General features: G+C 35.8%; 1 protein-coding gene across 11 annotated transcripts in view; it reads left to right on the top strand.

Moving 5' to 3' along the window:
* The window catches only part of LOC145686807 (uncharacterized), an 82,648-nt gene that overhangs the window by 43,656 nt on the left and 16,444 nt on the right, over window positions 1-22,548 (top strand). For 4 of the 11 annotated variants that reach the window (XM_081760486.1, XM_081760483.1, XM_081760482.1 and 1 more), the window contains exon 5: window positions 5,050-12,992. The exons of 5 other annotated variants lie outside the window; for them this stretch is intronic. In XM_081760486.1, the coding sequence (XP_081616612.1) occupies window positions 5,050-6,549 (1,500 nt within the window). In that variant the 3' untranslated portion in view covers window positions 6,550-12,992. Of the gene's footprint in view, window positions 1-5,049; window positions 12,993-22,548 lie in introns of those variants that run through there. 2 more of the 11 variants (XM_081760491.1, XM_081760493.1) reach the window with 1 other exon arrangement.

Genomic DNA, 22,548 nt, shown 5'->3' with positions numbered 1-22,548 from the left:
TGCCGCTCCTTAACCATTTTAATGAAGAATAGCATGAAGGAGAAGGAGACGTTTTCAACTATTGCCAAGTGGATGTCTGAACTTATGCAGAGTCATGACTCTAAGAGCAGGGTTCGAATACAAAGCAAATCTCTCTCTCTCTCTCTCTCAGAAGTCATGTTTTCCATAAAAATTGATGTATTTGGTTCGTAAGACTTCTATGTCTTCGTACCTACTAACCGTACTTCAAAGAAACTTAGCAGTGTCTATTGTAGGACATACATTATTGTTCGAGTTACTTTTCCTGCTTGACCCAGGGGTGCCCTATTAAAAGAAAAAGAAAAAAAATCAGGAAACTATCGGAAAATTCTGGAATTTTTGGATCGTAGCATATGCATATAGTGAAGGATAAGCAAACTAAGAATAAAAGGCAAATTTCAAAATATTACTCTTGTAACAGCTCATGCTTCAACTGAAGAAAAAGAGGAAAGGGAAAAAGAAAAATTCTATGAGTCGCTAGAAAGAGAATATGAGAAAATACCTAAATATGATGTCAAAATAATATTGGGAGATCTAAACGTTAAAGACATTCGTCAACAATAATATATGTCAGAAGCCACAAAGGACCCAACTGTGATTCAGATCATTTCCTGGTTAAAACGAAATTAAGACAAAGAATTGCAAAACAAATACCACAAGGGAGTAAGAGACTTAAATGGGAAAGCGGAAAGTTCAACACACCAACAACGAAGGAGAGAAATAGACAAGAAATAAACAAAAAAACTGGATGAAATATCAGCCACATAGGATAACGAAACAATTGATGATAAATGGGTAAAATTAGAATCAATTCTCGGTAGAAGTTCGGTAGAAGAAGTAATAGGGAAAGAAAAAAGAACATGTAGAACGGAATGGTTTGATCAAGAATGTAGAAAGACAATTAAAGAAAAGAATGCTGCGAGGAAGAAAATGATCCAAAAAGAGACCCGAAATAATAGTGAAAGATATAAGGAATTGAGAAGAGAAGCAAATAAAATATGCAGACAAAAGAAAAGAAGATTTATAAAAGAACAAATAGAGCAAATTGAACAATTAGATAAAACAAGTGAAACAAGAAAAATTTATTTTGCTTGGAAGAAGATGAGTAAGGGATATTTACCAAAAGAGATCGGGTGTAATGATAAGGACGGAAGGCTAATGGGAAATACGGAAGACATATTAAAAAGATGGAAAGAGTATTTTAAAGGGTGAGGATGAGGAAGGTGAACTTGAAGAAATAGGAAGAAACATACAGACTGAAGAAAGAGAGATGGAATTAGAACCCACAAGAGAAGAATTTAATACTATTCTAAGAAAAATGAAAAACAATAAGGCACCAGGAGATGATAATATCACGACCGAAATGCTGAAATATGCTGGATCAGAAATGCAAGAAGAAATATATAAGCTAATAGTGAGAATATGGAAAGAAGAAAAGATGCCAGAGAAATGGAAAATAGGAATATTATGCCCAGTACACAAAAAGGGAGATTAACTGCAAAAAATACAGAGAGATAACATTATTAAACACAACATACAAAATATTGACAGGAATATTACAATTAAGAATCCAAAAGATTATAAATAAGAAGATGGGAGAATATCAATGTGGCTTCAGATCAGGAAAGAGGACAACAGATCATCTGTTTACCCTCAGGCATGATCACGATATAGACCTGTACGTATTATTTGATAGCGTATACAGGAGCGCATTTGATAGCGTATACAGGAAAAGGCTGATAGAGACAATGATAGACATGGAAATACCAAGTAAACTGATCAATTTGACAATAATGACACTTAAAGAAAACAGATCCCAAGTTAAAGTAGGTAATATAATAATAGAAGATTTTGCATATAACCAAGGAGTAAGGCAAGGAGACGGATTGTCAACGACACTCTTTAATATCGCGTTGCATAAGGTCCTGAAGGAGATTGACAAGAGAGTGACAATATTTTACAAATTAAGCCAAATCCTTACATATGCCGACGATTTGATCATAATAGCAAGAACTATTAAAGAACTACAACAAATCTATAATACAATGGAAAATGAAGCGAATAAGATAGGACTGGTCACTAATACACAGAAAACTAAATTCATGTTAATTACAAAGAAAGAGAACCAATGTAAAAACATCATAATTAAAAGGAAAGAATTCGAAGCAGTTAGAAACTTTAAGTATCTGGGCATGGTGATAAATAACCAAAATAACATGAAACAGCAATCCGAGAACATATACAAGCAGAAAATAGAGCATACTACGCAAACTTAGTTACTGAAAAGCAGATGGATAGATAGAAAACTAAAATTAAGATATACAAAACACTAATTAGCCGATTGCTACATACGGAAGTGAAACTTGGGTTCTAAGGAAGGAAGAAGAAGATACATTAAGGAAATTGGAAAGGAAAATTATACGGAAGATATATGATCCAGTAAGAAGAGGAAACCAATGGATAATAAGAAATAATGAAGAAATAGATAATATACTAGAGAGACAAGATATTGTAAGATTTGTGAAATCGCATAGGCTGAGTTGGTTCGGACACCTAGAAAGAATGGAAGATAATCGAATGCCGTAAAAGGTGTTTCACGAAAAGATATACTCCAACAGGAAAAGAGGAGAGGACGTTCTGAAAATAAGATGGAAAGAAAATGTAAAGCAAGATCTAAAGATGATGAAGATAAGAGGCTGGAAAGAAATGGTGAAGGAGGCCAGATCTCACCCTGAGCTGCAGTGCCAGTTGGTAAGGTAAGGTAAGTAAGCATATGCATATAGTATTGAAAACGTGCTTCATTTTCAAGACAGTTTACGTACAAATTATGAACCCAACTTAATTAGGATAGAAATAAGAACATCCGAAAGGTTTTGTTAGTTTTCACCACATTTTTGATTAAAAATATTTTTATCTTTATATTTATTACCCGTATTTTAATAGTTAAAAAAAAAGTCTTGAGGGAAGTTTTTTAAACGAAAAAATTTTCTTAAAATTCCCGAATTACGAGTGGTGATAAATACATATGGTGTCTTTCGAAAGCCTGATTTATTTATTTATTTATTTATTTATTTATTTATTTTTTAAATAATGAAGTACGAATCATGAACTTAAGGTTATTATGGTAGGAGGAGCAGGTTCCTAAGTGAAAGTATGAAATTTCCTTTTAAGAAACCTGCGATTTTAAAAGAGTTTAGTAATTATAATGTCATTTCCTATGGTTAATACAGATTTGAATAGTTTGGAAGCAGTGGTACAGGAGGGGGAAAAGGAAATGAAAATATTTACGTTTGGCAGCCTAGCATTGGTAATGACTAAATTGAAAAGCAGGACAAAGTAAAATGATGCATTTAAGCTTAAAAAATGTGTTGAAAAGTGCCTTTTTTTGTGTGTGTGTGTGTAATTATAATAAAATCCCAATGACAAATTCTTGGAAATATAAGTCTTAACCAGTCTCTGAAGCGATTTTTGAAGCAAATCATAAAATGTTTAAAGAGTACTAGGAAAGTTCTGCAATACTATTAAACGATGTGTCGCAGGAGACTGTTATTTGGCGTCTGCTCAGTGATAGTATAAAGTGCTTGTTATGGCATCTTGGTCATGGAATGTGATAGGAGCAGTTTTGCGGTATAACTTCGCGCGTGGTTTAAGCACAGACCAGTGCTTAGAAGAAATGATTCCTGCACTGGGTGATATCTGTCTAAATCAGACGACTATATTCATGTGGTATAGGGAAGTCCAAAGGGAAAATTTCACCCTGGAGGACACTAGAAGGCCGGGAAGGCCACAAATGTCAGTTACGGAAGAGAACATTACTGCTGTTAAGGAAAATGCTTGACGAAGACAGGCGAGTGGTCTACCAGCAGATTGAAGATACCTTACGCCTAAATGCAGCAGCAATTCGTTCGATTCTGCATGATCATTTGCACGCGAAGAAGCTTTGTTGTCTTTGGGTGCCTCATAGTCTGACTGAAGAGCAGTTCATGACACAACGTGTAACATGGTGCTAAAAGATGCTGCAAATGTTTGATAAGGGACAATCTCAATATGTGAACAACATCGTGACAGGTGACGAGACTTGGTTATACTATCATGATGTACCGACCAAGACTCAGAACAAAGTTTGAATCTTAGATGATGATGATACACCTATAGCAGTCAGAAAATACCGATCAGTTAAGAAGAAAATGATAGCTGTATTTTTCAAATCGAGTGGAATTGTGGAGTGTCTCGTTTTAGACGAACACAATACAGTTACAGCTAAATCGTACACTGAACACTTCCTGCCTAAAGTAATCGAATCTACGAAGAACATACGACCAAATTTAAGAATGGACACCTGGTTCCTCCATCATAACAATGGTCCGCCTCACCGCGCGAAAGCCTGCACCGAATATTTGACCACTACGGGACTGAAACTCTTGAGCATCCTCCTTACAGTCCAGATCTTACTCCTTGCGACTTTGCACTGTTCCCGTATGTAAAAATGAAGTTGAAAGGGATGCGTGTGCTTGGGACAATGAGTGTGCTTTACTCCCTAGTGAAACTTGGTAGATCTGGTTTAAGACTGGTTTCGGAGAATGGAGAGGTGTATTGAATATGGGGGAAATTCTTTTGAAAAAATTAAATAAATAAAACTGTATTGTAAAACTTTCTTAGTGCCCTTTGTAACTTTGTTATTTGTACTCTGCTCAGTGATTGATATTTAAATTACGATGTTTCCACTCTGACTATACACAAAACAAAGCGCTGTTGTTATGGTTGAATAACGACGACTAAAGCGGTGTCTGATTTTGCGTCATTTTTGGTTAAAAGAAAGTGATGACATCGTAATCCTAAATTGCGCTACATACCTTGGTATGACTGGAAAGCGAAGTAAATTCGCGAATTAATAGGAACTCAGATCAAAACAGTAAGCAATCGAAGTAGATCTTCGAAGTAGAACATGCTACGAAGAATTTTAGATTTTAAGTGTTGAAAGTAGAGATTCGGAATCACAATCACTCTTGAGAGTTTACTGTTTTGTTTCAGATGGCAGGAAAGATACTGCAGAGATATAATAAGGGGAAGGCCACAAATGATAGGAAGGAGGAGGCTACAACCATTACTTCCCCCGCCAAAGAGAAAATGGATATGTCGGCCTCGGAAAGCCCAAAATGTGTAAGAAGCTTGAACAGTAGCAGCAGCAGCAAAAGGTTAGTAAATGAAACGGAAGAGTTCCAGAATCCGGATGTGATTTCATGTGAAATACAAGATGAATACCGTGAACTGTCGATCAGGACAAAGTCTGTAGCTGATGATGAGAATACCGTAAACAAGTTATCCACTTTCGTAAGAAGCTTAAACAGTAACAGTAGCAGCACAAGATTAGTAAATGAAGCGGAGGAGTTCCAGAATCCGGATCTGACCTCATGTAAAATACAGGAGGAATGGCGTGAATTGTCGAGCAGTACAAAGTCGGTAGTTGATGATGAAAATACCATAAACAAGTTGTCCACTTTCGTAAGAAGCTCAAATAGTAACAGTAGCAGCAAAAGCTTAGTAAATGAAGCGGAAAAGTTCCAGAATCCGGATGTGATTTCAGGTGAAATACAAGATGAATACCGTGAACTGTCGATCAGGACAAAGTCAGTAGTTCATGATGAGAATACCGTAAACAAGTCCACTTCCGTGGAAGACTGCAAAGAACTAAAGAACGTTATTGCAAATGAGTCGCAAGGCAAAGAGCAAGAAATTCCAGTGGCATTGGTGAGTGCTGAAACGCATGTTGCAAATGAGCCTGGAAAAGAGAAAGAGTTTGTTTTTATCAGGAACAAAATAGATGTGAATTATGTGAAAGTGGACAAGTCAGAATCGGTAGCTAGAGAAATTAGTACAGTACGAGAGAATTCGGCAACAGCAAACCAGCCAGGTTCTAAGAATTCCTTACATTGCATGATTTGCTTTAAAACGTTCGGGTCTCCGGATGCTTTCTCGGTGCACGAGTGCAGGATAGACAAAGAGACCCTTGTGAATGCAAAGGAGCAGGATGGTGGGTGGATCAAACTAAGAAATGTGACAAAGACTTATTCGTCTGTGCGCGAAAGAAGGCGGACAGTGAAAAAGAATGCTACTGTCGAATACAATCAGCAAGAGGATACGAGTTGTAAGGTTGATCATGATAGTTCGAGTGATGGTTCACAGTTAACTCTCGGGTCGTTTCATCGAACTTCTGTCTTTCCAGAACAACCTAAGCGCGAGAATAGAACATTTTTTAATGCGGACAAAAGAACTTACGTTTGTAGGTATTGTAGTAAAACGTTTCCTATTAAATCTGCAAGGGAGATTCACGAAATGAACCATAATAAGCAGCCATCTTTCAAGTGCGCCCTGTGCGGGAGGTCATTTATTTCTAAGAGTGCCCTCTCTGACCACAGTCGTATTCACCTCTTTTTTCCTTCAATTCCACAAACATGTCAACTATGTACAAAAGAAATTTCCACAGAGGCTGAGTATATGAAACATTTAGAGAAGCACAACGGTATCTCGTAACGTCCGTTATTCTTGTGGAATTATTTAAAATATTTCTTACCTCCGTTTTCTAATAGTGTATGTCTTTTTTCTTTCTTTCTTTTTTCGTAAGTAAAAAGACATTTTGTCATAAAGAGGGCAATTAGTGTATTAGTTGTTTATAAGAAATTCGCTAAGGGCATATCCGGTTGCAATGAAGTGAAGGGACTTTGGGGGAGATGGCTGAAATTCAACTCATGTAGAGCAGACTATGTAGATTTTATTTTCCAAAAGCAAATTGTCCTAAAGTGGATGGAACATAGTCAAAAGTAACACAAAACATTAACATTAATGTCAATGCAAAAACAAAGAAAAACAAATACTGTAATTCCTCCATTTATCTCAGACACTGAATTTTTGCACCAATTTTTACAAAAATCTAAGATGTTCAGGTCAGATTTTGTCATTTCATTGGTTGAATTCACATGGAATGTCCCGTACCTAAACAGGGAAAATTGGGAGAATGCCAGAAAAAATCCCTCCCATCAATTTTGGCCCCTCTCAGGAGTGGTCCTGGCTAAAAGCACACAATCCAATTGTATCTCGAAAAGTACTATAGAGGATAGGAATGGGTGTACCAAGTTTCGTTTTTTTGATAGGCGGCATAGGTATGAGGGGAAATGTTGTATATCAAAGCCCCCCCCCCCTCTGAAGAATTGGATGTCTCCCCCCATTTTAATTTTCTCGGATATGCACTTTATCCTCCTTAAAATGTTCTTTAATTTGCAAACTGGCTCCTATCGGTTCCGGTGTCGCTTCAGAGGACGCACAACTTTACAATAGGGTTATCTTGGAAGGTATTTTTGCTACTTATCCCCAATTTCCTCCTCCATATGTCACGCAACACTATTCGTGATTGTGTGCTTTTACCCGGGGTTACTCCAGATGGGTGTAAAGTTGATGGGAAGGACTTTTGGAGGGAATTTTCCCGACTTTCTCCCAATTTTTCCTGTTTAAGTACGTTATGGGCCCCAATACATAGCACTTCTGGAAAGCTTGTTTCATGCTAAAGAGAATGAACTATAAACAACGACTTTTCAATGAACATTTCACTGCGAGTCTACGATTTTCTTTATACTAACAAGGTTAATGGGCCCCAGGGGCTTACTCGGTTGTCCATGGCACCTAATTTTTTGTGCATGAACATATCTTAGTTATGTTAATCAAATGAACTAGATTTGATTTGCAGGTCCGGATGACATGTTCATACCCATTCCTTGTAAGAAATATGCAATAAAAATTTTGAGTCTTTTAATTTAACGTTTTGCGTGTCTGTTACTTCTAGAAGGTACATCATACACACATATGTGTTTTGGCAGTTCAGCAGTTACCGTTGTAAAACCGCTTTCAGGTTTTGATATAAGTCGTAAAAAAATCCTTACATAATACATATTTCGTAAGTTTTTAAGAAAATATTTTTTCTTTTAATTACAATTCTTTGATGACGATAAAAAGCTTCGAAAGTTCATTTATTATCCATTTCAAAACATAAGAGCCTTGTCTCACACCCCACTACCAAAAGGGTAGCCCAACCCTTGATAGGTCGGTGGTTGATGTTTGTTGCCGGATGTCCGATGTGATTACATAGAAAAGAAATAAAAAAGAAAAAAAAGTGAGAATAAAGACAGAATGTTATTACTTCTTGTGATAAATTAAATAAAGGAAATCTGGAGTAAAGTGGACGTTTGCAACTTCTTTTCCTCTTTCTAATCGAGGGTCGTCTGTTGTTTTCCCTGATTTATGGCCTGTTAACAAGACGTAAAGCCGTGTGGGTGTTCTGTCCATTTCCAATAATTGAGATTCTCTCGTTCTGAAACAGTCTTTTATATATTCCTACTGATGCATATTTTACAGTGATCTCTTAAGCAGTTGCTAATCCATAGTGCTGTTGACTTTAGCAACTTTATGTCCTAAACAAACTAAAAGTTGAGTGGCGCAGAAATAAGAAGCCCTTCCATGGGTCTTATCTTTTGCTGGTTATTTCCAGTCAGAAGTTTTACTCGTCTCCTACGTCAAAATAGTATCTTCTTACTTCACGAAAGGCCTTCTCCTTAGACTGTGCAATCAAAACTATACACCTTATGCGTATTTAGTTCTCATGTGAGCTACGTGTCCTCCTCTTTTTAGATGTATCTGGAATTATTCTCGATAATTGCGGATTGAGGAGAAGATATATATCCTGAGCATACACCTTAGAAACGAGGACCGTTCGGAAACTAACCTCCGATTAGTTAAAAAAAAAAAAAGAAAGAAAGAAAGAAACAGCAAAGTAAATAAGAATAATTTATTATATACATCTGAAAACTACTTCTTTGCTCTGTTTTTCAACATAGTTTCCATAACACTTTCAAGCATTTATCATATCTCTGCACTAGCTTAGAAATTCCATCAGCATTAAAATCTCCCGCCTGTGCCTTGAGTCAACATGTGACCGCATCTTTCAGTTTCTATCATTACTAAAGTGCTGAGATCCAAGCAACTTCTTCATATGCATGAGGAGATTGTGAAACGCCGACTTTTACGAACTTCTCCATCAATTTTTGAACGAATTCATTAGTGACCACTGATGGCCTGCCATTTCTTTCTTCGTCATGAATGTCTGTTCGTCCAGTTTTAAATGAATGAACCCATTCACAAACAACTCCCTCATTCATCACACCTGGTCCATACACGGTACGAAGTTCCCGATCAATAGCTGCTGCCGAATATAGTCTTTGCCGTACAGAAAACGTATAACAGCTCGCACCTACCACTTGGCGGGGGTTTCTATTGCAGCACACATTTTGAGAGGCTATAAAAGTGGAACTAGTGATCAGACAATCTTCAATCTGTCTTGGCTGGATGCAGACTGACCTACCACTCACGTCTGTGCAAGGATGGTAGCGCTCCCCCCACTACTTCACGCACAATAGGCAATCGGAGGTTACTTTCCGAACGCGCCTCGTATATATATATATACTTGAAAATTGAACGAAATATTCTTTTCTTTCCAATGTACTCTCCATACTTCTATAATATTTTTTTCTTCTGTTTATTATTATTATTATTATTATTATTATTTGTGATTGACAATGAAGTAACTTTGTGTTAGACTGAGTGGGAGATAAGACATGAACCTTAATTCAGTCTTTAATAAATCGAAATTGAAAATTTAATATCTGATTTTGGACATCCCTTGCATTTTGTTGAGTTGTCAAAGAATAAATTGTAGCCAATCGAAAGCTCCAGTTTAATATGTTAATTTTCAATGTGTGTGTATAGCCTTGAAGAAAATTCCTTATTTTTAATTGTCAGTTTTTCATATACTGAAATATGTAATTTGTTGTACATACATATTTTATATGTATGTGGAGGATATGTATACGTATTTATTCGGTTATAAGCCGACCCGCTGAAAATCAAAACCATAATAAGATGAAAAAAAAAACAATTTATTAATGAACCATAGATAGGATTAGGAATAAATTTTCCTCCCTTTATTAGTTTAGTCAGCCATCGCCATAAGATAATTCAAATTCATCGTTACGTGTTTCTTGTCACTATTCTGTACAGAGTATCATATTCTACGCCATCAAAGAGTTCCTTCGTAGCTAACCTGTTGGCGCACGCGCTTTTCCCGAGGAAGACCCGGGCTTGATTTCCGGCGGGAGCTCATGTGGTACGGATTCCACGTTAATCAGTAGTTCCATGTTTCATATAGCCTCGCTGCTGAACGGGACGTTAAACTCAAAATCAGCTCAGTTGTACGACATCAAACGCATTCGATATCAAACCCTTTTTGAACGCAGGAACGACTTTTTTCTGGAGTCTCTACAAACCCACTAAGATTAGAACAAAATCCACTAACTTAGCAACACTGAGTCTACATAAGAGCGAAAACTTACTTCTGGTTGCTTCTGGCAGGGTTTTTCGGACTCTTTTTTTATTGCGTCGGTTAAAGGTGTTTAATGAGAGCTATTGATGCCGAGGAGCTTTTTTTAAATCAAGAAAAAATAAAATGATGGTCGGCTTACAATCAGGTAAATACGCTATCTCTGTGAGAAGATGTTTAATTGTGCCATTTGAAAATGTACATATTTTAGTCTGTCAGAGTTGTATTGATTTCTGAAAAAGTGTGCTTTGTTTTAAGGCAGAGGAGTGTGTAATTGTTTTAAATATTTTTTTTTTTTTTCTACTTTCGAGATGTGTGAACATTTTCTGATAGTTTCGGTTTTAGTTCTTTTGTTTCTATGTATGGCTTTATTGTTTCGTATGTATTAAGATAGTAAAGAAAGTTTGTTCATGTAAGTGAAAATTGTACTGGGAAATCAGATTGTAACAGCTTAACCTTACATGGTTTTAAAGTTTTAATGTGCTCCGTGTGATCTGCAGTTTCGAAACATTTTGTGTTCCATTCTCAATGAAAAATGGTTAAAAGTATTAAGTAAAAGCCAAAGAATATTTTCATTTACTTGCTTTCTTCACGTGGAGTTCTATTTTATTTTTTTTACCTGGCTGTTATAAAGTCCTTGCTATAAAACAAATGCTTATAACATTTTTTTTTAAATAGTAATATTGCAGTGAAATAAAGGTTAAGATTTTTATTAAGACTTACAGTTTGTATCATCATCCATAGATACACTTCCGCCATCATTGTCATACCTCCAGCTGGGATACGTTGATATCCATACATCCTGCAAGCTCCGGCAAATTTGTGAATGCTATTTCGTCTTCGTCCTCAGAAATGTCATGATCACTTCACTAACCTTAGCTTTCAGGTCCTGCAAGTCCTTTGGCTTTTCCTTGTACACCTGTGTCTTAACGTGACCTCATAACCAAAAATTACAGGTTGCAAATCGGGGGACCTGGGGGCCAAGGGGTGAGATCTCTGCTCCCTATTCCCTGCCAGGTAGCTCACGGTCAAAGTAGTCCTGACGATTTGCGCAAAATTGTGTGTGTGTGGGGGGGGGGGCAGGGGGGCCTGTCTTGCTCATAGTGGATGCGATCCTTGATTCCAACCTAACCAATTCGAGCATCAGGAAATTAGCAAACATTTGAAGGTATGCCTCCCCGATTATAGTGTCCTCGTCAAAGAAAAACGGGCCTATAAGGTGGTTCATTGATACAGGATACCACATATTCACTTTCTGACTGTCTCGTGCGTTTCATATTTATAAGGGTTTTCAGTTCCTCAAACAAGACAGTTGAGCCTGTTTACTCTCCTTGAAACATGGAAGGTTGTCTCATCTGAGAACATGAATACTGCAGAAGTTTTCTGTCGTTTCAGCATCAGTTCACAGAACTTCAGTTTCGTGTCTTGATCTTCTTCTATCAGTTCATGTACAAATTTAATCTTGTACGGTTTGGGTTTGAAATGCTCACACATTATCTTGCGTGTTGTTGACTCAGGGACTTTTGACTCCAGCGACCGCCATGGAATCGATTTTCTTGGACTTCTCTCCAGGCTGTCGGCAATCCTTCGCACCGTGTTTGGTCTTACTGGCGGCCGACCACTTCTTTGCATATCAGAAACACTTCCCCAGTAGCCAGAAACTTGCTGTGCCAAATCTTTATACTCCTGACATCAGGAGGTACTTTTTTCTACACCTGTCTGAAGTTTTGCTGCACCAAACACCTGATTTCAGTTCTGCATACCAACACACACACACACACACACACACACACACACACACGCTGTGCTTTCTCTTGTACCTCGCGATTTTCATGACTGTTGTTGGCAATGTTGCCAACCTCATAATTGTGATAATGTTGCTAACCAAGAATTAACAGATCATCTCACAATTTCAAATGTATTTCACTGCAACAACTTCTTCTTCTTCTTCTTCTTCTTCTTCTTATTATTATTATTATTATTATTATTATTATTATTATTATTATTATTATTATTATTATTATTATTATTATTATTATTATTATTATTATATTTTTTTAAGTTACAAGCACTTGTTTTATAGCAAGGACTTTATAACAGCCGTGTATTTTAGTTCTATTTCATTCTTGAGAATGAAACAAAATATTTCGAAAATTCGCATCTTTGTATCAGTTGAGCACAGTGAAAAAGTGAAAAGCATTTAAGAGAAATTGTTACGACCAGTTTGTTTTAAATTCGCAAAATGTTACTTATCTGTTTTTCGTGGCTATGTTACTTTTATTATGTATAATTACGGATACCGTAATTCAACATGATTGTTTATATAAATTGTTATTTTAGATTTTTAGGCTCCGATGTTATTTTGCAACAGTTGAAAATAATTGTATGTTTATGAAACACCTGAGGCATTTGCAAATACTTACATCTGTTTTCACTTTTGCAGTTTTGCGTTTCTTTAGTAGATACACAACATAATGTTAAATATTCAAGCGTGATATTTTTGATATTATGAATCTAAATAGTAATAGAAATACTTAGGTGTTTCTTTACAAAGCATTTGAGTTATTATTTCACAATATTAGTCCCTTCTATTATATGACGACTATCCAGCTCCTAAATGTTCGTATATTTTGGGATAAACGTTCAATATATATGTTGCTGGAACTTCTTTAAGTTGGTGGGCAGACTATAGGAAGTCGCTGTCTCGTGGATTCCTAAGGTAGGTGGCATTATTTTTGAATTTCTTCCATTATCAAGGCTAACATACAAAAGTGACATAATTTACTGCAGTCCAGTTGTTTAAGGATACGATCTCATGCATATTTATGTAATTAGTAAAAAAATGTAACAACTTACTGTGTCCAAACGCATTGTAATTCCACTAGACTATTTCAGAAATATCTGTTGCTTTCATCAGTAATTTACATTTTTTTTTTTTTTATCTTCACGTTTTAGAATTAAAAACATTTAAGAAAATACATATTAGGAATTAAGTCGTTACTTAATAGGAATTTCAAGTAAGCAACAAGCTGATAAAGCATGTAATTCTGAAAGTTTAAAATCACAATACTAGCTTTACAAGTGTTTTTCAATAGTGAAACACAAATCCGCAAAACACAATTACACATTACGCATGTTGGTGTAGTCCTACTGTTCGTACAACAAATGAAGAAGGCTTTCTTGTAAGGCGCTGCTCAATCGATTGACTGTATGTTCAGAGAATGTACACTCATGTCCAAAATGATTGTCGCATATGTATAACTGTCTTCCTCAAAGAATATAATTTGATAATGATTTTGCAGGGTACTTTTAATACTGTGTGCCGACGTCTGGTAATAATTGAGACGCCGTTGGTGCAGGGTATAAAACCCACACAAATTATTAATAAAAACTTTTCATTACAATGGAATTTGGGAGACTGCATTTGAAATAGAAAAAGCGTGGTGAAGATAGTGAATTCAAACTTTTAATGTTTTTTTTGCACAATATATCACTAGATCCATAAGCACATAAATACGTAGAATAGTTATATTCAAAAACACACTTGACCATTAAACAAATGTAGTAACACATACAATAAATTCTCGTTATATAATCCATCGATGAATTACGAAAATTACTGTTAAATGTTCCTTTGAGTCTCTCGTAGTGATATTTTTTACTACAGAATAAAAGTTATTCCTGATGACACTTATGGAATCATTAAATAAAGCAGCACATTCACTGATATAATAACTTAGTCCGTCGAATATAGCCATACAAATTCCAAACTACATTCGTAAATAATTTTAACACAAAAATAGCTCATACAAGTACTCTACTTTTGGCTCCTATTCAACTCCATTTGAATACGTTAATCACTTTCAATAAAATATAATAAATACTTATCCAGGCTATCTCGGAATATCAGATATCACTAATTTCAAAACGTAATACGACAAAGTCTCGGAACTTTCCGTGATTTGCACCATTTACGACTACTATATAGAGCATGTGCTCTCGTCGTTGCATTCAATTTCCAATGACCACAAGGTGGTCAGTTAACTACCTCCAGAAATTGTAATTCCTATTTTAGCCACCCATTAGAAGTGGCGCTAGTTTTAAAAATGATCTTTTTTTTCTCTCTCTCTCTCTCTTATAATAATCTTACAATATGCTACAACTGATACTGTATGTACAATCGGGAAATGTATATTTGTGGTCCATTTCATAGGAAAAGAATTATAAATACGGAAATTAGAAGGAGTAAAACAAAATGTTGCTAAATAGACAAGGAAATTTTATTTTCGTTTTATTGTTCTTATTTATTGCTCTTTTGACATGAAATTTGCCACATACATTTCTTTGCCGATCATACTAACATTATAAGAAATACCGGGCGAATTCCTTATCAAATTATATTCCTACAACAACATATTTATAGACATTCGATAATAATTTTGGACATGAGTGTTCGTAGTGATCAACTGATTACAGGTACAGTGGAGTCCCAGTAATTCGAACAGATCCGGAAGGAAAGTTTTATTTATTTGTTTATTTATTTTTATGGCGACGCAGTGTTAGGGAATTAATAGTTGAAATGATGAAAATGGGTGCACGTTTTCGTAGAAAACAAAGTAAAATTTCGTTCAATACAGTTGCTTACTTTAACCCTTTTAAATTATGGCTTTTTTGAGGTATTGTGTAGACTTTCACTCAATCATCTACTGCGTTAAGACTATTTATCGTAGGATCATGGTTCATACCCCATTTTGTTTCTAGTAAAGCAGTGTTTTCAACTGCGTCCGTAAAATTTTCCTAAAGTGTACCAAATGCGGGAACTTTCCGCTCAAACTGGGGAAAAGGGATTTTCTTTTTTTAAAAAAATCCCTTTTTCATCGCGAGTATCTCCCCTTTGGTATAGGATACGATCATGCGAATGCTACTAAAAAAAACTTTTCTTTATGGTGGAGAGAATGAGATACAAAGAGTGGCGCTGGGACGAAGTAGTTTTGATGCTACAGCCGATTTACATATTTTCCCGTGATAATACCTTTTTAGTGAATTTCTATACTATCATCATCATCATCAAGACTCTTCATTGTGGGAACATGAATTGTATCTCGTTTTCTTTGCCATGAACCAGTCTTTCAAACGGTACCACTCGTATGTCTCTAGCATGTACCATAGTGGAGAAAATTCCTGAAAAAGGGAAATTTTTGTCAAAATATCCCTTTTCCCCCGATTTTGAGCCCCTGTGTCAACCCACAGAGCCCCAAAAACTCTCAACCATACTACATACTATGTGTAATAACTGTACAAAGTTTCAATATTATATCTTGAAAATAAGGGAGGAAAAAATATTGCCCCATGTGCAAACAGTATCAGCTTTCCCCTATGTGAGCAATGGATGACCCATTTTTATATAAAAATTTCCTGAATCATCCCTAATTATCGTAGAGACATGATTGATACACCGTTTTGTTTGGCCAAAACCAGTCTTACAAACGGTACCACTCGCATGTCTCTAGCATGTACCATAGTGGAGAAAATTCGCGAAAACGAATTTTTTGTCAAAAAATCCCTTTTTCCCCGATTTTGGGCCCCCCCTGGCCGGCCCCTGTGTCAACCTACATGCGAGTGGTTCCGTTTGAAAGACTGGTTCATGTCAAAGAGAACGAGGTACGTATCATGAGTTTAGATTAAATAGTGAACATATTTAACCCTTTGTTGATAACACATAGTATACACCATCGGATAGTAACATGAGGTTACTGATAATCCCAACATTACATACGCTTGTTCTGTTAACACGAGGTGTATATATAGGGTGTTTGAAAACAACACCGACAACGTTTGGGATGTGATTCCTGACGCCAAGATAAGGCGAAAAGTATAGACCAACCTGGGTGCACAAATGCTTCCTTTCGTAGTTATAGCCTGCCAAAAATATGAAAAAAAAAAAAAAAAAAAAACTTTAAAGATCCATAGCTCTAAAACTATGGAATGTACCGCAGTCGGGTCAAGACTTCACTTAGGAACTAATATGTGCCCTATCCAAAAATCCAAGTTTCGGAATTTTAAGGTACTCACGCAACAATTTTTATAGAGAGTATTTGGCTACGGGCATATAATTTGAAGTACTCAACATCTACCTCTATAAAAATTGTTGCGGAAGCACCGCAGAATTTTCAAACATGTATATTTGGATAGGGCAATACTAGTTCCTAAATGAAGTCTTGACCGACTATGGTAGGTTCCATAGTTTCTGAGCTATGGACCTTTAAAGTTCATTTCTTCGTGTTTTCGGTGCCTTATAACTCCGAAAGGAAGCATTTGTGCACCCAGGTTGGTCTATACTTATCGTCTTATCTTGGCGTCAGAAATCACCTCCCAAACGTTGTCGGTGTTGTTTTGAAACACCCTGTATATACACCTCGTGTTAACAGAACGAGCGTATGTAATGTTGGGATTATCAGTAACCTCATGTTATCATCCGATGGTGTATACTATGTGTTATCAACAAAGGGTTAAATATGTTCACTGCTACATATTTTTCCAATTAAATTGATGTAGAGGGGAACAGTAGCTCAGTGATAGAGCGTTTACCTTTGTTACATGGGTACTTCGATCTCGGGTCAAGTAAATTTGTGGTGGACAACATCGTGTCCGTGGGTTTTCTTAGGGTACTCCCGTTTCCTCCCACATTCTTATTCCATTAATTATTCCATCATTCACTTGCCTCAATCATCCGTCTCTCTTTGCTTAAAGGGCATAATCGTTGGACGTTAAAAGATTTTGTTTCAATTCAATAAAAACTCGTTTGACATATACTTGAACTCTATACATAACGCTCTTCAACACACTATAACAGCGTTTCCTAACCTTTATCAACTTGCGGTACACTAGGGGTGTAACTTGAATTTTCGCGGCACATTTATAAATATTATTATTTGTAAATATAAAATACAGTGTTTTTTTTTTTTTTTTTTTTTGTGATCACTGATCTCACAGAGAACAAAACTCAATTATTGGTTTTCCCCTGTGGTAAATCATTATAATTATTTTTCATTGTAATTTAAAAATATAAAACAATTGCAATGAAATATTGAACTCAGGTTTTAAAATATACTTTTTCTTTTTCGAAAACTGTATCCAACCTTTCACTAAGAACATCACTAAATAATGAACGAACAAACTAACTTCTTTTACTTTTGAAACACAAATATAGGTAATTTGTATGCATGTTTGCTTTGTCTAAAGGATTGAATGATATTTTAAATTTTCAAGATACGAAATAGTCTGCAACAGTAAACGTGCAATAATGGCCATAACAATGATAACAAATACATTTTTCAACATTAAAAATGTACATAAAAGAAACACGATATGAAACTTAAAATTGTAGATTCATAGTAGAGGTTCATAGTAATGTGAAATACAAATTACATTTTTCCGTATGTTTTGTAATTTAATTGCTTTAGAGTTAATAATTTTGTTCCGATTTGCTCGCAGCACACCAGCGGCTCATTCATGGCACACCGGTTGGGAAACGCTGCTCTATAACATCTATACATTAGCCCAAAGTTCGTTATATTATAATTTCTGGAACTAATTAAAACGTGGTTTACTCACTAAATGTTCAATGATAACAGTCAAAATTAAATATATTTAAACGTGTATTTTCTAAAGATTTTCTGCATTTAACAAAATTCCTTCTTTATAATTGAGAACACATCCACTATTAATGGGCATTATATCAGAACTATGTAGAAAAACATGTTTATACATGTCTAACAAGTTAAATGTTCAGGTTTAGCCATAAAGAAAAATTATATCATACGATGCGGACTGTTGTCCATCTCAACATATACAGATTTATAAATGTTATCGTTATAACACCTATAAACAATAAACAAAATCCAAACAACCAAATCCTGACAAAAGCATAATTACGTATAAATACTAAAAAAACATCATTTTGCTTGTAACTTCAACTTTTCTCATTCCAGCAGCCGTTACAAAAGAAGGTCTATTGCAAAGTATTTGCAGTAATAAATCATTTGGAGAAAGAGTTATTCGTTTACAGGGGTTTTACATTAACAAGAATTTGAACCTCACTTTTCAATTGAACACACGAGGAAAGTGCAAAATAAATTTGATAAGTGAAAAGAACTTTGATGTGTCTCTTGTATATCTATTGACTGAGGCGACAGAGATTACTGTAACAGTTTAGTGTAATTAAAATGCATTACGATGCAATATAGTGTTATATATATATATCTATATCTATATATATATATATATATATATATATATATACTAATTACTGTAGAACAATAGAACTCCAGAGCGAAAAATAAACGATTGCATGAGAAATCAAACTCGAGTTTACTGTCTTGTGGGTACATTACCCAGTCTGCTTCCTAACTATAGATGTACCGCATTGACTTGACACCCAGTCTTCTATTCCAAGCTGAAGGAATTCCACTCCCTTTCGCTACAGCTCTCTCATTTAGCAACAGCTGAACCCTTATTGGCTCAACGCGTGGGTATGTAGCAGATGTGAGCTTTTGTTCACATTTTTGCCACGGCTCAAGACATTTTGGCAGCACTATAGCTTCATATTCTCACTGTTGAAGTCGTTGCTCACAAAGCGGATGTGAGAATTAAAAAAAAGAAAAAATCATAGTATCCAATGTGTCAAAACAAGTACTCATGCAATTGATTGCCATTGGTTTGGCAGAGAAATGGCTTTAAAACTTCCCTCTCTATAGCATTTTCCTCTTTGAATAATCGTAGACGCATATAATTGAATCCTGATTAAAGAAAAACTACGGGCTTTACCTGTTTCAGTTGCAATTAAGTGACCTATGCTTTGGTATAACCTTAGTTTGAATACTTCTCAAAATAGAAATAACAGGGAAGTTTTGAAACTTTCCTAACAAAAATGTTAGTTTACTGACTTTATTGTTCATAAAACTTTCCTTTATAGTTAAAATATGTAAACGTTAATACAACCAGTACACTGTATAACTATGGGATCACTTTTAATCCATTTACAGCAAATTTCTATATGGAGTTTTGAGGAGAAAGAATGCCTTAGAAAGCTAAACTGAAACCAAAGTATTGGTTTCGATATGTATATGATACAGTTGTAGTTTGAACACATGGAAAGGGTGAATTGTCAGATTGATTATAAAAAATACGTCACGACTAGCACTAGGGATTGGTTGAGTGACTAAATTATTCGTATCATCGAATATCGATTATTAATAAAAGCAGGAACTTTTTTTTTTAATATTGCACTTTTTTTTAAGAGAGAGAAACTGGGATATTTAAAGTCGTAAACAATTTTTCTGGGATAAAGGAACACATGATGTAAATTTGAAACTATCGGCTAAACTGAGATGTCTGGGAGCCCTCTGTATGGTCCAAGACTTTTCCATCACAGCTGACTCCAGAATTGTGATTAGTTGATTGCTGAATGCTGAAGGAGCCTCTGGAAGGAATAATACTGGTTGATGTCCTCATTTCTCTGACTATTTGATTCCTATTGACTCTGATCTTGAATATTTGTAGATGATTTTCAAGGATAACGTGTTTCATTGTGGTTCTCGTGTAATAGCTTTAATGCAGCCATGTGCAACAGCCGGCCCTCGGGCAGCCCCTGTCCCACTGAGCCCTTTAATCCGGCCCACCTGACTCGTTATTGAAAATGAACTTACGTAATCTCTTAAACTGAGCTGGAAGTTTTTCTTGGAAAACTGTTGTCCGCCTTGAAAATATCCTCTCCGCTGAAATATCTAACGTAGTGTACCGCCGAACATTGACAGACTGACCAAGTGTTGCACTAAAATGGTAAGTGAATAGATTTTTATGTTTTTCTCTAGTTAAGTAAATATTTTGGTTGGCGTTATAACAGTTTTTATGTTCCTTTGCTATTCGTGTAAGACGACCGATTTTATAAATTGAATATAGCTATTCAGTTCTTGTAAAAATGTTATAGATTGTCTCATACGGACGTCGACGCCAATAAGTCCTCTGTGGTTGGCCCAACTTTCTCATGCCTGCTTTAATGAATAAATTGAGAGGCTTTGGATGTCACGGTTTCTGTGAGAAAATATTTGTATCTAAACGCTTGTGTATTAGACGAGAGGATACATTTTTTATTCCCAGAAGAGTGTGAGAAAATACAATTATGCCTCAAGATTAAAATTCGTGATATTGTTTGCTATGAAATCCAGTTGATAACATAATTTACTCTTGTAATATACATTACAAGAGACATTCGCGCCATTTTTAAAATTTTTTTTTTTGTGTTATTATAATAGTGAAGTAAAGGCAAAATTTGGGGAAGGTTGAATTAGAATTAAAAGAAGGGGGAAGAAAACTAGTAGTGAAACCTATGCTTAATCTTTCGCGCTTGGGAGAAATAAAATATGTTTGTTTGTAAGCAACCCGGATTTATTTTTGTCAATATTTGAGGGTCATACAAGAGTGTTGTATTTATTGACACTTTTCCTCTAACCCCTAAATATTTTTTGTATGTTAAATTCACAAGTATTACCACTAGTAATCGGTAATATTAAACAACATGAAGTAGACAGCGGGAGGTGAGGGAGGGGGGGAAGCAAAAGTAACAAGTTGAATACAATACTTTCCAAATTCTAAGGAGCTCTGTTCTCGATATTTTAATTATTATTAGGATCGCAACTGGGACTTGTAATATTGTAATGTTAGTATGTGCGTTATTCCACAAGATAACTGGGGCCGCGGTGGCTCAGTAGTAGAGCGGTCACCTCTGGTGCATGGGGTTCTTGGTTGGATCCCAGCAAGCGCGCCAAGTGAGCTTTGTGGTGGACAAATACCGTGTGCGTAGGTTCCCTCGGAATTCTCCTGTTTCCTCCCACTTTCTCCGTTCCACCATTTCATTCATTTCTCATCACCGTCTTCTTTAGCCTAGCCGGCATAATGTGCGACGTAAAACTTAGATTTCATTTCATTTATCCATAAGCTAACTCGTGAACGGAGCGATTGTCTATTTTATAATAGACAACTGGAGCTATTGTCTCGGCCAAGTTTGTTAACAATTGCATGGGTAACGGTGATTCAACGGTGGTTATCCATATCCTATTTTACACTTTGAACCAAAGGTGCTAGAAGTCTCATATCTCGCCGTTAGATGCATCCTCTTTGGGTTGACATCTACCGGACGAAATTGAAACTCACAGTGCGTGATTGCACCAAAGTTTATTTTTCCTTTTACTTTAATGATGCTTCGGAGACAGTAAAAATGGCACGAACTTTATTGTTAAGAAGTCTCCAAAAGGTTTCTTAAACTTGGAATAACTTCCGGTCATAATGAAAAAGTATAATTGTCAGTAACATATGAAACGTAAACCCTTACTTTCTGAAAAAAAAAAAGAAAAGAAAAAGAAAAAAGAAAAGGAAAGTACACTAGACTCCGAGTATTCGGCTCGCGACTACCTGACCTAGTTTCCTTTTATCGTAATTAAATGATAAAGGCAAGACATTGCATTGGCAACATTGCCAAGGCATTGGAAGCGGGCGTCTACTATGATCCTCCTACGTGTCGTGTGCAAAATACAGTTGTGACATGAAAAGAGCAGCGTAAAGAAATCAGTTTATAGAATTCCGGCCTACCCGGCTTTTTTATTATCCGGCCTGCCCTTCCGCCACATTAGGCCAGATACTCAGGAATCTACTGTAATAGCGTAAGTTGTTTTGGAGGGTTAAAAAAAAAATCAATCTTTAAAACAACGAAAATTTCGAATGTCATGCTACACTTCGAGTTCAGAGAAATTCTATATGAAAGACGGAGTAGGAGGAAATCATGATATTGCTCGCAGTAACAGATTGGAGAATTCATTAATTATTATTAAAAAACCGCTTTCCTTCCTGTCTTATTGAAGATCCAAAGATATGATAAAGTTAAGCCTACTGAATTAACCCAAGTTTTCATATCCAGAGGGGGGTATTTTCGAATTTCTTTCCTACTTCTAGAAATAAAGGTAGTGAAATGGGGTTGAAATTCCAAATTTCAAACTTGTTCAAATGTTATTTTTCATGGAAAAATCCACACGAAATTGTTTATTTTCTTCCCGAAA

Source organism: Thermobia domestica, chromosome 5, assembly GCF_964235325.1.
Source record: "Thermobia domestica chromosome 5, izTheDome1.hap1.1, whole genome shotgun sequence".
NCBI classification, from domain to species: Eukaryota; Metazoa; Arthropoda; class Insecta; order Zygentoma; family Lepismatidae; genus Thermobia; species Thermobia domestica.
This window is presented reverse-complemented; position numbering and strand designations above follow the sequence as displayed.